The following is a 17,564-nucleotide window of genomic DNA, read 5'->3' as shown; positions in this document are numbered from 1 at the left end:
TTCATTACACGTTGGCACCCCATTATCAATTGGAAAAAAAAAAAACAACCTATCCTATAAATCACTTTTGCACTTGAACCTCCACAGATACTGAAACATTCCTAATGATTTTCCACCTGCATTTCAAGCTACTGTTAAATGAATACCTTCAAGGAGGTTACTTTTCTCAAAGTTGCCAATTAACACCATTACATTGGCAATACAGTGGGGGCACATGTATCAAGCCCCGAGACAACACATTCACAAAATATTTTGCCCGGCACAACACAACACTAAACAGTGCTAATGGTAAGCTCCTGGAGTCACAGGTCTCATGCCAATGCAGTACAGTCCGGCAGTAGCACTGTTTAGATCAGTGCTCTATCAGGCTGAATAATTTATTGCTGGATGAAAATATTATTCAGTGCTAATTGAATCATCTTCAGTGCTATTGGATAATTGTTGAACCGCAAGTTCAGAGCATCAGAACTATTAATGGATCAGAGCTGTTTTAGTACAGGCACCAGAATACGTCCGGTAGGACCGACATCAAAATAGTTCTCTAATCTAAATTGTTTCTTTACATTCTATTACTGCAAGTCTATACATATTACACATAAAAATCGGAGTTTAGATGTTCAGCTCAGGATGTCTCAGGTTCCTCTAGTTTTTCTTTTTTTGCTGATGTACAGCATATTTGAAAATACATGGAAATGTAGATGTGTGTTTTGCTTACATAAAGCAGGAGCATCCATTTTAGAAACATAGACGTCTGAAATAGTAACTGGTCAAAACAAGCACATAAACATTTCTTTTCTGAAACCGTAACATGGGGTAAATATTCAACTGGCGACAGTCAGGGTGTTTTGTTTTGTTTTGTTTTTTGTCACCGCCGGCTATGCCTGGATATTCAATGCCGGGCTGTGTCCAGACAACAGCACTGAATATCCAGGCTTATGTGGCTGCCTATCGCTTATCCAGTTAAGGGAAACATTCAGCACTTAGGGCGGAGTTCATCAAGCACCTTTTACCACACCTTGATTTACCGCCAGATTCTGCAACCTGCGTGATCCTGGTACTGCATGTTGTTTACTCTCATGGTAAAAGAATAGCACTGCTTGCACGCCACCTCACAAGCAGTGTTATTCTATGTCCCAGCGTTATCGGATGCTACACAGTGAAGCAGTATTCTGTAAGAAAGAATGTACCTTTTCAGAATGCCCCTGACATGCTGATGTTCTGCGTCTCCCATGGCCACGCCCCCTTTTGAGTTACACACTATTAGAGTTAGGAGCCATACCTTATAGAAACGCCAGCGTGCCTATGTAAAAAAAAAGACTCCCCTTTGTGAAATCAGAATTTATTTATGCAATATAAATGCCAGTTTATGCAGCTCGCAAACCTGAACGGCGCTTCTAAAATAAACACCTACCTTACTACAAATCTATGGAGCTCTTTTACAAACTGCAGTAAAATGTGGCCTTAGTGTTTGCTTACATGGGTCATTCCTGCAAGCGAAGTGCCATTTTTACCAACTGAGTAAAATGGCTGCTTTTTCTATTTTTGAATTAATGATCACATGCTAATTTTGCCATTACTGCATGGCAATTAATATATGAGCCCCTATCACCACCTATTTTGTGTGGGGTGGGGGTAAGGGCTTGCATGCTAATCACGCACCAATTGATTAGCATGTGGCAATGTAGCTGCGCTAACCGATTTGCAAAGAACACACCTACTCTCTGCCCTTGACACAGCCCTCCAAAATAAAATCTATTTTTAACACATAAGGAGCGCTCGCCAAATTAAACTCTGGAATTTGTTAGAATGTGGTAAAGGCAGTTAGCTTAGCAAAGTACGAGGTTTGGACGGTTCCTAAAGGAAAAGTCCATAGACCATTATTAAATTGGACTTGGGGAAAATCCACTATTTCTGGGATAAGCAGTATAAAATATTTTGTACTTTTTTGGGATCTTGCCAGGTATTTGTGACCTGGATTGGTCACTGTTGGAAACAGGATGCTGGGCTTGATGGACCTTTAGATCCCCTAAATCCGCAGCAAATTAAGTTATACTAAAAACTAAAGTGGTTAGGGTGGTGGACTTTGGTCCTGGGGAACTGAGGAACTGAGTTCGATTCCCACTTCAGGCACAGGCAGCTCCTTGTGACTCTGGGCAAGTCACTTAACCCTCCATTGCCCCATGTAAGCCGCATTGAGCCTGCCATGAGTGGGAAAGCGCAGGGTACAAATGTAACAAAAAAAAAATAGATACTATTGGAGATTCTACATGGAATGTTGCTACTATTGGAGATTCTACATGGAATGTTGCTACTATGGGAAATTCTTCATGGAATGTTGCTACTATTGAGATTCTGTTGCTACTATTGGAGATTCTACATGGAATGTTGCTACTATTGAGATTCTGTTGCTACTATTGGAGATTCTACATGGAATGTTGCTACTCTTGGAGATTCTACATGGAATGTTGCTATTCCACTACCAACATTCCAACATTCTATGTAGAAGCCTGCGCGGCCACATTGGTGATCTGCAAGGGCCGACTTCTACATGGAATGTTGCTAATGGAATAGCAACATTCCATGTAGAATCTCAAATAGTAGCAACAGTGGAAGAGTGGCCTAGTGGTTAGGGTGGTGGACTCTGGTCCTGGGGAACTGAGTTCAATTCTCACTTCAGGCACAGGCAGCTCCTTGTGACTCTGGGCAAGTCACTTAACCCTCCATTGCCCCATGTAAGCCGCATTGAGCCTGCCATGAGTGGGAAGTGTGGGGTACAAATGTAAAAAAAAAAAAAAAGTTATTAGGGGCCATTATACAAAGCTGCAGTAAGCACTAATGTGTGCTTGCCACAGCAAAACATGGCATACTGCAAGGTGTGGTGAGATATCCTGTGCTAATTTTGCCATGTGTGTGTGCTACACATGCACTAAAAAATATTTTTTAGATTTTGATACAGGGGTGTACCTGGGGCAGAAAGTGAATGTGTTCTGTGCCAACTGAAAAGCACGTGGCTATTAATGAAAAAAAAATCTGAAAATCAGACATTTTACCCAGCGGGGAAAATGGCCTTTAGTGCACGGGAATGACCTCAGTTAGGGTGTACCAAGGCCACTTTTTACTTCTGCTTGGTAAAAGGGCCCCTTAGAATATGGAAAGGGGATGGAACTTGATATACCACCTTTCTATGGTTAAACTCAAAGTGGTTTACATATTATATAATGGTACGTATATTGTACCTGGGGCAATAGAGGGTTAAGTGGCTTGCCCAGAGTCACAAGGAGCTACAGTGGGAATTGAACCAGTTCACCAGGATCAAAGCCCACCGCACTAACCACTAGGCTACTCCTCCATTCCATGCCTTTTCCTATTAAAATAAGTTTTTAAGAAGCTTATGTTTGAGTAGTAGGCTGTAAAAAAAAAAAAAAAACAAGAAATCCAGGACTCAAAGCCTCAGTCTCCTACTAATATCTCTAGGAACATTAGACAAATCACATTGGGGGGTCTTTTACTAAAACTCAGCTTGAGGTATCTGCAGCAGGGCTCATTTTTTCCCTAATAGACCCCCCCCCCCCCCCCCATTATCTCCTGCTGATTCATACACTTGAACGGTAAACTCTTTTAAAAAAGGGACACTGTATCTGAAGAAAATGTTATAAACTTCCTGAAGATAAAACTGGAAGCGCAGTCTAGAAATATTAATTATTATGACAGTAAGGGCTCCCGTGCTAATGGCCACACGCTAGTTGGGAAATTAGCGCGTGGCCATGAATGGAAAAATAGAAATTGCGGCCATTTTACTGCCATGCTAAAAGTGACCTCAGTGCGCAGGAAACCCACACGCTAAAAACAGCGCGGGGCGCCTTTTAGTGCAACTTAGTAAAAGGCCCCCCCCCCCTTATTTTTTAGTGTTGGGGGTGGGTCGAGCAGAGGGTAGGTGTGTTCTGTGCTAATCAGCTGGTGCAGTTACATTGCTGCGCACTAACCGATTAGGAAGCGAGCCCTTACAACCTACAAAATACTAATGGCAAAATTAGTGTATGACCATTAATAGAAAAACTCAGACATTCGGCCATTTTACCCATGTGGCACAGATGGCCTTAGTATTGGGGAAGGCTCTCCACAGAGTGGATGAACACAAAATCCCACGAGGCGCAAATACAGAAAAACAAAGTGGGAAGTGGACCAATGACTTCAGGACTTCGAGACTATGGTGGTATGAAAGAGAATAAACTTTATTGTAGACTCAACACAGTACTGTGTTTTGGCCACAGGCCTGACTCAGCAGTACCTAACATGATCCTGCCCTGCTAATCGCCTCTCTGGTTCCTTGCTTCCCGCGCGGGTGTGACTGTGATTTGAACGACTTAGTCCGAGTGGGAAGCAAGGAATCAGAGAGGTGATTAGCAGGGCAGGATCATGTTAGGTACTCCTGAGGCAGGCCTGTGGCTGAAACACAGTACTGTGTCGAGTCTACAATAAAGTTTATTCTCTTTCATACCACCATAGTCTCGAAGTCCTGAAGTCAAAGATGGCCTTAGTCCACGGGAATGACCTGCGTAAGGACATACTATGGCCACTTTCACTGCAGATTGGTAAAAGGACCCCTATAATATTATCAGGATCTCCTACAGCACCATCATGCATGCTACTGGAAAATAAATTAAGGCCAAAATACCCTTTTTTCCTACACTGTGCACCAGAACTGCTTGCTTCACTTATTTTTAAGTATCATCATTAAAACAAAATGCAAACGGCCACAAATGTTTTTTTTTTTTTAAATTTTTGTTACATCTGTACCCCCTGCTATCCCACTCATGGCAGGCTCAATGCGACTTACATGGGGCAACGGAGGGTTAAGTGATTTGCCCAGAGTCACAAGGAGCTGCCTGTGCCTGAAGTGGGAATCAAACTCAGTTCCTCAGGACCAAAGTCCACCACCCTAACCACTAGGCCACTCCTCCACTGTTGCTACTATTTGAGATTCTACATGGAATGTTGCTATTCCACTAGCAACATTCCATGTAGAAGTCGGCCCTTGCAGATCACCAATGTGGCCGCGCAGGCTTCTGCTTCTGTGAGTCTGACGTCCTGCACGTATGTGCAGGACGTCAGACTCACAGAAACAGAAGCCTGCGCAGCCTTCTACATGGAATGTTGCTAGTGGAATAGCAACATTCCATGTAGAATCTCCAATAGTAGCAACATTCCATGTAGAATCTCCAATAGTATCTATTTTATTTTTGTTACATTTGTACCCTGCGCTTTCCCACTCACGGCAGGCTCAATGCGGCTTACATGGGGCAACGGAGGGTTAAGTGACTTGCCCAGAGTCACAAGGAGCTGCCTGTGCCTGAAGTGGGAATCAAACTCAGTTCCTCAGGATCAAAGTCCACCACCATAACCACTAGGCCACTCCTCCACTAGCGAGTCTGAAACAACATTTGTACCAAGATCTTCAAATTATTTCTGTTTGCAATGGTTGGTACATACCTAAAATCTGCAACAATGCAGCACAAAGCATCGACTACTGAATCATGCCTTTGATGTAGCTCAATCTGAACTGGGTACAGTGTCATGAGCTATCATTAGCAATAAACCTAGGGGCCCCTTTACTAAGCCGCGTAGGCATTATGCGCATCAATTTGGAGTTACCGCCCGGCTACCGTGTGGCCCTGGTGGTAACTCCATTTTTTACATGCGTCCGCTGCACCAGCCGGAAAATAATTTTTAATTTCCTGCACACAGCGGAAACTGGGCGGCAATCGTCATTCTACATGCGTAGACAATTACCGCACGGTTACCGTGTGAGACCATACCTCTAAGTCAATGAGTGGCGGGAAGGTCTCAGACCCAAAATGGGCAGGGGCCAATTTTTATTTTGCCGCATGCCCATTTTCGGCAAAAATAATAAAAGGTCTTTTTTTTTTTTACATGTGCGCTGAAAAAGGGATCTGTGCAGGCCCAAAACACGTGCCTACACTAGCGCAGCCCATTTTCAGCGCACCTTAGTAAAAGGACCCCTAAAGGCTTGACAACCGACCTACCCTGAGGCCTAAGTTAGGCTTCTAGGTGTCCCTGTTGAGCAATGGCCGAGACTCCTTTGACCTATGGCCTGTGTATGCTAACTAAGCAGCACCTGAAAACCTGCCTGTATGCAGGTAAAATAACTCAGAAATCTGTATATACTAAAAAAGCAGATGTAAATATAAGTACATACATTTCCTAGGGTAATTTTCAAAATAGAATCATGCGCATACTTTTGTTTTTGAAAATTCACCAGTACAAGGAAAAGCATGCAGATACAATTTTTTTTTTTTGTTACGTTTGTACCCCGCACTTTCCCACTCATGGCAGGCTCAATGCGGCTTACATATACAGGTACTTATTTGTACCTGGGGCAATGGAGGGTTAAGTGACTTGCCCAGAGTCACAAAGAACTGCCTGTGCCTGAAGTGGGAATCGAACTCAGTTCCCCAGTTCCAGAGTCCACCACGCTAACCACTAGGCCACTCAATTTAAACTTGAGCTCAGTTTTAAAATTACCCCTTAAAGGTTAAGGCAAGATTATATAACAGAAACATTTAGCACAGACAACTACATGAGAAAGGATACCGTAAACCGTTAAGAAAGAAATGCGATTGTATGAAGCTATTTTATTCATGTCACATACAAAAATTAAATTAAGGTTTGCCTTGGACCTTGATGCTGAGGAAAGCAAATATCAGAACAACCATTTATTTTCTTACAATGCACTGGATTTCTTTTACTTAAGTGTATTTCCCTTAAGAAATTCATCTACAGACTTGTAAGGATTAAAGCAGGGTAAATGAAATGCAACTTGTTTTCTATACTTTATTTCAAAATAAAATGAATATAAATACATTCTTGGTATATTTCCTTTCTGAATCTTTGGATGCAATGAAAATCTCACTGTGATCATTTCATATCATATCAATGTACAAATCATGCAAAATATATCATATTTTCCCAATATACCACCTTCAATTTCTAGATGGTTTTTTTTACTCATTCTGAACAATTTCTTTTTTTGTTTTAATTTATTCACAAGGCCTTGTCCACTGCAGTATAGTCATTCCTTATGGCTTTACTTAAGAGAAACACAGGCGAGTTCAAATCATCCTCTCCTAGACTGATATTCTTGATTTTATTAAATTGACATAGATTTTTTTTTTTGTTACATTTGTACCCTGCGCTTTCCCACTCATGGCAGGCTCAATGCAACTTACATGGGGCAATGGAGGGTTAAGTGACTTGCCCAGAGTCACAAGGAGCTGCCTGTGCCTGAAGTGGGAATTGAACTCAGTTCCTCAGGACCAAAGTCCACCACCCTAACCACTAGGCCACTCCTCCACTCAAATACTGCATATATCAAATGTTTAAACTTTTAAGTAAACATTACTGATTGTGAATTAATTTTACTGACATATTCAGAGAAGGGTTTGTTAGAATAATGTTGTAATTTGGAAGTTCTTAAACAATGAAAAGAATTTTGGGGCAAAAATATATGAACTGTTTAATCAAACCATTAAAGTGGCTTGGCCAGATACAAAGGAGGTCTTTTTACATTTGTTTCTCTAAGATTTTGTTGCTGCACTCTGATCTGATTGGGTGAGCAGATGTAATATTTTTCACTAGCCAAACATATCCCTAATGTAGGGGCCCTTTTATTAAAGCTTAGCATGTATTAAAGGCCATTAAAGCGCACTAACCCTGTTTAACTAAGCCGTGATGGCAGCTGCCGTGTGCTAATACCGACACAGCCCATTTGTCAGCGCGCTACGCTTTAGTAAAAGGGCCCTATAAGACTTTTGGCTCCTTTTCCTAAGCCATGCTAGTAATTCCCACGCAGCAAATGCAACAAAGCCCATTCAATTCCTATGGGCTTCGCCACACTCGCTGCACTAGGAATCACTAACGCGGTTTGGTATCAGAGGCCCTTTATGACTGCACTGATAACTGGCTTCTGGCCATTTAGGAGAAAAGTTTAGAATACAGTATAGAGAAAACAACTAACTGCATTTTACTCACAATTTTAGAGATACATCTATGTATCAACATAGAACTGCTGGTGAAACTAAAGCCCAAGAACTGAAAAAGAAAAAAAAATATATATATTTTTTTCTTTTTTGGAGCAAAAGTCTAGTAAATACATTTACACTGGTTAAGAACAAATGAATCAAATATTAACCTCAGAGAACTTTCTTTTTATTATTACTTCACATAGAAAGGGATTAAAATAAATGAATGATATAAGCAAATAACCTACAGCCACAAAAACAATTTTGCCCTTGCAAGAGATGCTCCAGGTTTCTCAAGACTGTGTAAAAATAACCATCTGCAAAAAACTTCATTACCCTTTTTGCTAAAAGCGTCTTTCATTTTCAGCTTTCTAAAACTCTCTAACAGTCCTGTCCATGTGCCTATTATTTCAATTAGTAAGGCTATCCATTTATTTCAGCCAACATTGAGATATATATTTAGATTAAACCACCGAATCCCGGAAGGTGGGAGAACTGATGACAAGTGACCAAAAAGACAATACTGTGAGAATGGGGGGGAGAAACCACTAGTGGGTCTGTTTAAAATGGTCCATTAATAACCAAACTGAAATAATATAATATGCTACTTTCACAAGAATAGAGTACAACAACTCTTTTATTATACCTGATAGCATAAAACAAAATAATTCTATGCATTTCATCACCAGGTCCAGTTTGGTATACTGTTCTCTCTCATTTTATAGTTAAAGAAGACTAATGAATTGTGATCAGGAAACCAAATCAGGCATACTAAATACATATTGAGGAGTACATACTGCCCTATTTAGTATACAAAGTACCTCATAAATAAGAATTATGTTACAAAAATAATTTATGGCACGCTCACACAGTAAGCACTTCTGAAAAATGCGGGCAACCATTTTTGGTTGCAGATGTTTCACATAACCTCTATAGCAGAGGCTAATTAAAGTCACATTTAATTCTGCATAAACATCAAGTATTTCTTCAGATCACCACAAATAACTGTAAAAGTTAGAATCAGTTTTTCCTTTTACACTTTTAAGTACAGACAGGTATACTTCAAGTGGTGGGATTTATTTCAGAAGTTTGTAACGATTGGTATGTTTAAACAAGATTTAGCACACTCTGACATTATAAATCCAGTGGTTGCGAAATTCAGGCTTCAAGTGTTACCAATATGCACAAACAATCAAATGTTCTCCCTTTCCATGCATTTTTTAACTCCTCTGGTCAGCATTAAAACAGGGCCGTTTAAAGCCCAGGTATGACAGGGTTGTTATTCCATTTCCACCTGTTCCTTCCATGTGCAAGATGAAGAACCCAGCAGAGGAACAAACACGGGAACCAGTTTTCTTCCATTTTCTTAACAAATTTTAAAAAACAATGACTTGTATAAGGGAACAAAATATACAGCAAAGGCCTCAGCTTGAGGTTAAATTGAAAGTAACGTATGTCTCCCTTTGGCAACAGAGTTTGTGGTATCCCTACTGGATTTCATAGGTATCAGGTTTATGAAGAAATCTCTATTTAGAAATTTTTCTTCTGTAGGGCAAACCCACCTAAGTTAATTAGATACCCTTTGGGACACCCGACTCTATGCCTAGTCATAACCTAGTGTTTGGAAGTTAAAGTCTACAAAAGGCACTTTCATCATTAAACATCTTCTGTAGAATCCAACATTGCACAACCTACATTTTGTTCAATGCTGTTTGTTCCTCGAGGACTTGCAAATAATCAGGCGAACCTTGAAGTTTCGCTTTCAGTTCAAAATACTCACCCTTTCTTTGCTCTACCACAATTTTACTATGGTTCCCCCCTATTAGTGATTTCTTATGTTTTTTGTCTTGCTGCTTTTCAGGATAATGTATTTCAAAGCCACTGACTCCTATACTGTTGTACTCTTTCTTACTTTCTAAAAAATTCTGGATAAACATGTTTGAATCCCTCCCTGGGAAAAATTCATCCAGTTCATCAATGGTGCTGAGTCTTTTTCTGGAATCTGCATGCAATAAGTCTCTGTCCTTGTCAGTGATATTGCTTAGAATGACTTTTTGTCCTTGGGGATCCGAGAATGTGAATCCTGATTCTAAGTCCTTTAAGCCACAGGTATGGCTTTTGCTCATTTGCTCGATAGTTTGCGGAAAGAATGTCTCAGAAGCAAAGGCATCCTTTTTAAGAGATTTTGCGTCGTGCTTTCTTAATTGCAGCTGCATCGAACCACATTCTTGGTTCCCCATCCCTTCATGCTTCACAGCTGGTTTTTTGTTGCGCCTCAGCACAAACACAAGAAGACAAAAAGCAACAAACACAGTTAAAATAAGAACCACTAAGATGCTTAAAATGAGGATGGACAAAGGTACAGGGCCACCAGGAGGACTCTTAATTGGACCCAATGGTGTAGTAAAAGTGACTGGAGGCATAGGAGTAGTGAGAAGAGTGGCTGCTCTGTTTATAAGCTTAGGACATAAGATTTCATTTCTAAGGGACCTGAGCTCAATGTTTGCAAACTGAACAGGCGTTTCACATTGCAGTTCTTTCACCACAATCCCTTCATTCAGCTTCTCCAGCCACAGTTTTAACGCTACTAAGTCGCAAGTGCAATCCCATGGGTTGCCTTCCAAATCAATCTGTGTAAGACTCTTAAGCTGATCAAGAACACCACTCACAGGCAAATACATGAAATGATTGTTCCTTAAATTTAACCTAGCCAGGGGCGCTTCAGCAAAAATATAAGCTGGGAGGCTCCTTAATAGATTATTGTTCAGATACAGCAGCTGCAGATTTGGCATTAAGTCAAAGGTTCCCCCCAAAATTTCTTTTATAACATTGTATTCCAAATAGAGGTACTGCAAATTGTGAAGGCCAGTAAACATTTCAGGACTTAGTCTCTCTAGCTGATTACCATTGAGGTACAACCTCCTAAGATTTGTAAGGTTGCGGAATACCTCTCCTTTGATGGCTGTTATCTGATTGCTGCCTAGGTGGAGCAAGTCTAGACCTTGAAAATCAAGAAAATCTGAGGTGTCCACATCTTTGATATAATTGCCATTTATATGAAGTTTCTTGGCATTTTGAGGCTTGGGTAAAAGTTCAGTCATTGATTCTATATTTCGTTCTTGGCAGTTTACACTCAAGCCCAGATCGGAAGGGTGCATTTTGCAAACACAAGGAAGTGGACATGGTGAAAGAGGAGGGATCCGGGTTTGGTAGGAAGCAATTTGGCTGAGGTTACGGTTAGATAATCCCTTGCCTGCTACTATTCCGGAGATCTTGGAAGGGCTAGTGGTTTTTGGTGATTTGGTGGCTAATCGATGCCCTGCTGTTTGCACCGTATGCCCATTAGGGGTAGTATAACCAGATTCCAGTTGCGATGGGGGCAGGATTCGAACATCAAAATCACTGCCAGTCCCCATGGAACATAACTCTTGTTTATTGGTTTCTTTTAAAAGTCTCCCATATAGATCACTAGGAGTTTCACAGATAGCTTCTCCAATATAAATATTATATGGCATATTCTCCAGCCAAGCTTTTAGAGGCAACAAATCACAAGTACAATTCCAAGGGTTATCCTCAAGCTGCAGTTCGACCACTCTGCCAATATGCTCCAGGACTCCGATGTATGGCAGCTTCTGGATCCTGTTGCCACGGATATCCAAGTGGGTCAGAGAAGCAAATCGAAAAATATTATCAGGAAGGTATGAAATCAGATTGTCATTAAGTATGAGAACTTTCAGCTTGTGCAATTTATTGAAGGAACCCCGTTCGATATACTTGATTAAATTATAGTCTGCTTGAAGATACTCCAAGTTCTCAATGCCAAGGAAAGTGTCAGCTCGGAGGATCTTTAATTCATTGTTGTTCAAGTGCAACTGTTTCAATGCAATGAGCCCCTGGAAGGCTCCTCCCTCAATGTTCTGCAACTTATTGTTGCCCAACTGCAGGGATACTGCGTGGGTAAAATTCAGAAATGTATTCGGAGACAGAATAATTAGTAAGTTATTTTGAAAGTTAAGGTGGTAGAAATTGGACAAGGGAGGTTTTAATTGGTTTGGTCTGTAGATTGCAACCTTCTCGCAATTAACATAAAGGACATTCTCCACCGACAAGCATGAGCAAACATTGCAAATCTCCACAGATATTTCAGGATCCGGATTCGTGGAGGAGATTGGGGTCGAGAAAAACAGAAAAAGCCAGAGAAGCATTTTTTTTTTTTTTGCAATCAGAAAAAGACCTTAAACGTCTCGATAAAGAAATCTAAAGAGAAAGAAAAAAAAAAATTCAGTCCTACTACTTCAACAATTCAATTCGTCTAAATTTGTTCTCTGAAAATGCCTATAAGCAAAAAAAAAAAAAAAAAAAAAAAAATCTGTGTACTGATATGAACTGAACCAAGGGATGCATTTTACATGCACTGCCATTTATTAAGACTAACATACTGCTTCACAGAAAAAAAAAAAAAAAAGAGAAAGTTTTAAATTATGGCTATAAAATACTCTTTAAGCACAAAGAAAATGCCAGTACATTTTATATTGGCAATCATAAGGCAAAAACAAAAGGTTAGTCGGCAGAGGATGCAGTAACTATGAATATTAAAATAGAGCTGTTTAATGATATGGAAATATGAACAAATATAGACCATGCTTAACATTAACAGATCTAACACACCAATCAAGCAAAGAGACTAAAAAAACTATAGTGAGTCAATTAGCCAAGGGAAATACTGAAGCTTCTTTGTTACCTATTAGAATAAGAAATTAATCTTCAGGTTTCCCCATCCCACTGAATAGTACCGCAATGTTTTGCCGCAGCATAGTCCAAGATCCCAGCCTGGGTGCACTGGTATTCCCCCTAGAAAGTGCTGGGCAAGAGATGGCAAAATTATTCTGGGCTGCAGGAAAACGATGCAGGGTCCTAGGCAGAAGGGCTGTGCTGGCACCCAGCAGATGTCAGACTCTCAGGGCTGCGCTCGAAGGATGTATACGTCTCTGTGGCGAAGCAGAGGCAGACGCGGAGCTGTGCGTGTGTGTGTATGTGTGTGCGCGTGTGTGTGTGTGCTGTGCTGCTTGGACCTAGGGAGCCAGGGATCTCAGCTGCTTCTTCCCACGGTGCAATCATACAGGGCATCAGGGACGATCCCCGATCCCTCAGCTTCTGCACAGACAGGACATGCCATTTTGATGCGCGTCTCCAGAAATGAAGCGATTATAGCTAAAAACCGCTAGGGCAATCTTGCAATTGAGAGAAGATACGTCCCCGTATTTTTTTTTTTTAAATCCCTAAAGATTGTACGTCTCCAAATCACGTCCCAACCTTTTGGCATGTTTGAATCCCCTCCTCCCCTCACCCAAGTATGGTTTCATGTTAGTGCAGCAATACCTTCGATGCTAGTTGCATAAATTAACATTTTCCTTTAATCCTTGAATCTCAAGCAATCCGCGGAAGGGGGAGGAGGGGAGAAGGTGCAAATATTAATTAAGGCAGCCCGACAGCAAAGGAAAATCCATTTTGTCATGTAGGAGATCTTATGAATAACTGGCTAATCCCATCTGCAAGCAAAACGATCATGGCTTTAAGGCTAGAGAGGGGGACTCAAACTCTAATGTGTCGGACACCTCCCGAGGAAGGAAGAATGATAACAAAGGGGCTTTTACATCTTGTACAAGCTGCAGAGTGAATGCACCTACCTTTAATAGCCAGATGCATCTAAGTCTGATCTACTGGCAACCAAGCAGTTCAAATCATCCTAGTCACACCTAGGGACCAGAGATGCATAGCCGGCCTGCAGGCAATGTGGCCTGAGGGCAGGTTGAGAGGGGTGATTGGGGGGGGAGGGGGGAGTCTGGGAGGGTTGTCATGAACCGGAAATGGAGGCGGTTCTAGGGCAGCCCACCTTAGGGAGGTAGCAAAGGCTGAGTTAGTGAAATATGGGACGGGTATAAGAAGAGGGGGTTAGGGGAGCAGATTGCACAGGAAACGTAGAGGGGCAGCAGAAGGACTAGGCAAAAGAAACCCCCAAATCTGAACACGTGGTTAAGCGGTGCCAGGCAGCAATCACTTACCCAAATGACTGCAGGTGAAGATTTGTGTTTGCTCCTTTTTTTTTCATGGATCGCCTCCTCCAGTGAAGCTTGAATCCCCCAGGAGATCTCCCGTGCTTTCCAACCCAGCTGTGCTCAGCCAAAAGAAAAGCAGTTATTGCTACGTGGAGAAGTGGTTTTATCCTCAGCCGGGAAAGCTCCTCTGGACAGGCACAATGCATTGTAAAAGTCCTGCTGGAAATTAAAAGTCCCGGGAAGGATTTGCCCCCTCAGCACCTAGACTCACATCACTAATGTGCGTTAAACGGGAGGATGTGCTCCCTGCTGCTTTTTCCCCCCTCTTGTTTCTGCTGCTCTATCCAGCAGCTGAATTTCAGCAAAAACAAAGCTCCTTCAGTCACGTAGAAAAACAGTTTCACTTACAGACCGTAAGCTTCCCAGAGCATCACACTGCAAATCCCCACTTCAGAATAAAAGTCCGTCAGCAAATTAAGAGCCATTAACACCAGCCTAAAGTTAGTGCCCAGCAGTGCATCTGCCATGAATGCACAGTGACTGTTGATCAAGCGTCCTTGCTGAAAGAAGATGGAATAAACCACTAGGCAGGAGCGTAGCCAGATCTGTTATTTTTGGGTGGGCTCTGAGTTAACCTGGGTGGGCCCTTCCTACCCCCACCCCTGTCCATACATACAGTGTTTTTGTTACTCTACCCCCCTGCTATCATCATGCTTCTCCTCCCCCGCCCCGCTCAGCATCCGCTTCTTCCCCCCCCCCAACATCCATTCCTTTCTTCTCCCCCACATGTGTTCCTCTCTTTCCTTCCCCCTCCCACCCCCGCTGGCATCTGATCCTCTCCCCCCTCCCGCGGTCTACCTCCAAGCCGTTGTGGCAGCGATTCCAGTAAGCTGCCTGTGCCAGCCCTGCAGTCTTCCCTCTACCGTGTCCCTGCCTGTGAAGAAACAGGAAATTATGTCATCAAGGGTGGGACACGGTAGAGGGAAGCGCAGGTTGATTACAGGAATCGCTGCCAGCGATAGCTCAAAGGTAGATGAGAACAGGGCTGGGGGATTTAGAGAGAGATGGGCAGCTGCCATGAGGGCAAGAGAGAGAGAGAGAGGCATGAGGCACCGCCAATGAGGTGCTTTTGGGGACACTAGACTGGGTAGGCCTAAGGCAAGAATGAGTTGGCATGTGCCCACCCAGGCCCACCCATACCTACGCCACTGCAACTAGAGGTCAGGAGGTGCCATTTTGAAAGACAGCATTGCTGTGGCAGGGACATTGCCAACTAAGGGGTCCTTTTACTAAGCTGCGGTAAAAGGGGGCCTGCACTATGGCATGTGCTGAGGGTGGGAACTACCGCTGGGCTTTTCTGGTAACCCGGCAGTAGTTCCAGATTGGCACATGACAGGACTGTTGCCGCACCAACCCTTTAGTAAAAGTGCCCTTAAGTGTGTAGAATGGACCAAAGGGAGGAGTTAGAAGGGTGGGGGTACTGATAGAGAGTGCAATTTTTAAAAGAAAAGAGCTTTGGCAGAAGAAAGGATTATGAATTTAGTTCAGGCCTTATTCAATTGTAGATGGAAGCCAGTTATATTCAGGTACAGGGAGTTTACAATCTAATCCCCCTGTTTACTAAGATGTGCTAGCATTAGCGCACCGGCAGCCACTAGTGCAGCTTAGTAAATAAGGGGGTAAGTTTGTATATGAGGCAGTAGAAGGTTATAAGGAAAATTCTGCAGTCTAGGCATCAGTATGTATGTGCCCCTTGTGCACACAAATGTGTAGAATACTAAACACTTGTAAGTGAACTCTAAGTGTCAGCAGTTTATAGCTTATATAACATATAAATGCAAAGTGGGGGGGGGGGGGGGGGGGGACATAAACATGGGCAGGGATCCCACTTATGTGCATAATGTCCAGCCTGTGGTAAGTTAGGTTGTGTCCCTGCCACATTTAGGTGCCTGTACTTATATCAAGTATAAATGGAGGTAGAATCCCCTCATAAGTGACTTTCTCACAATCATGAGGAGCTGCACAGGGATTTGCTCTAATCACTACACTATTCCTCCACTGCACAATTTAATTTATTTACCTGGTTGGGGTGAAGAGAGAGAAAACATGACCTTTACCTGTCAAGGATTTTTAGAACAGAGGAATATTTTTGTTGTTGGTGGAGGTGTTTTTTTTTACATGCCCATACTCCCAGGAAGAAGTTACCTATCACCCGGTGCTCAGTTCCTTTGACAAACAATTCATATAGTGAAATGAATAAATAAATAAATAAGTAGGAATAGATAAATTTGTGTTCCAATGACCTTTAAAACTCCTGCTCGTGATCCAGTTATATAATATAAGAAAAACAGAGGCACAGTGACAAATATTTTTCATTCTCTTCTGTTTACAAATCATGTTTCGCTGCTGGCAGTCAGGGAGAAAATATTTAAAAAGTTCCATGACACAATGTATATCTCTTGTTTAAGTAAATTAAAGTATCCTTGAATGAAATTAACCATCATGATTTATGTTTGTAAAGTGGATGTTTGATTAGTCTATATAAAATGCAACCTTTACAAAAGTGCATTGATTAAGATTTCAAGGACATTGTGTCCACTTACCCAGCCATTCTTTACAGTTGTGTATTGGTTACATTGCACAAGATAAGTTGTCATAATTTTTTATTATATATTGGAACAGCGCTGTTCACTGAAAAAACGATCTTATAAGCCATTTTTGCACTTGACCCTCCTCCACTGATACTGAAACATTGATAGTGATATTCACCCGCATTTCATTCTAGTCTTAAACAGATCTCTTGAAGAGAGTTGTGTTTCTCGGAGTTGCTAATTAACACAGCAATTGATTGACAATATAAAAAGATCTAATGCATCAAGCCACGGGATAGCACACATGCAAAATATTTCGCCTGGCACAGCAAAGCATTAAACAGTGTTAATGGCAAGCTGTTGGGCCTCGTGTCATGCCAATGCAGTGCAGCCTAGTAGTAGCACAGTTTAATGCTCTGCCACACCAAACTGAGCAATTTATTGCTGGATGAAAATATCATCTAGTGCTAAATAAATAATCTTCAGCACTATTGGAGTGCGGATGAACCAATAGAGCAGAGTGGTTTTATTGCAAGCACCAACGTTATTTTCAGTAGAGCTGAAGAATTAATGGTTTTCTAAAATCCAAATTGTTTATTGTATCCTATATCTGCAGCAAACTAAGGTGGTCTTTTATTAAGGACTTACTCAGCGTTTAGTGCCAGCTGATTTGTAGCATGAGCTAAAGAGCTGTGGTAGCCGTGTTAGTCGACTTTAAAAGGTAATCAATAGAAATAAAACAAAATAAAACATGGAAAAGAAAATAAGATGATACCTTTTTCATTGGACGTAACTTAATACATTTCATGATTAGCTTTCGAAGGTTGCCCTTCTTCGTCAGATCGGAAATAAGCAAATGTTGGTAGATGACAGTATAT

At 41.7% G+C, this 17,564-nt stretch overlaps 1 protein-coding gene across 1 annotated transcript; it reads right to left on the bottom strand.

Moving 5' to 3' along the window:
- Nucleotides 1-8,284: 8,284 nt before the first annotated feature.
- On the bottom strand, nt 8,285-14,471 carry SLITRK4 (SLIT and NTRK like family member 4). Its single transcript, XM_030210607.1, has 2 exons — nt 14,102-14,471; nt 8,285-12,296 (listed from the first exon to the last, which is right to left on the bottom strand). Exon 2 carries the CDS (start codon nt 12,242-12,244, stop codon nt 9,731-9,733), a length of 2,514 nt encoding a protein of 837 aa, XP_030066467.1. The 5' UTR covers nt 12,245-12,296; nt 14,102-14,471; the 3' UTR covers nt 8,285-9,730.
- Between the last annotated feature and the right edge of the window lie 3,093 nt (nt 14,472-17,564).

The sequence above is a fragment of the Microcaecilia unicolor genome, chromosome 7 (assembly GCF_901765095.1).
Source record: "Microcaecilia unicolor chromosome 7, aMicUni1.1, whole genome shotgun sequence".
Lineage (NCBI taxonomy): Eukaryota > Metazoa > Chordata > Amphibia > Gymnophiona > Siphonopidae > Microcaecilia > Microcaecilia unicolor.
Note: the sequence above shows the minus strand (reverse complement) of the source record. Positions and strands in the feature narration are given on the sequence as shown.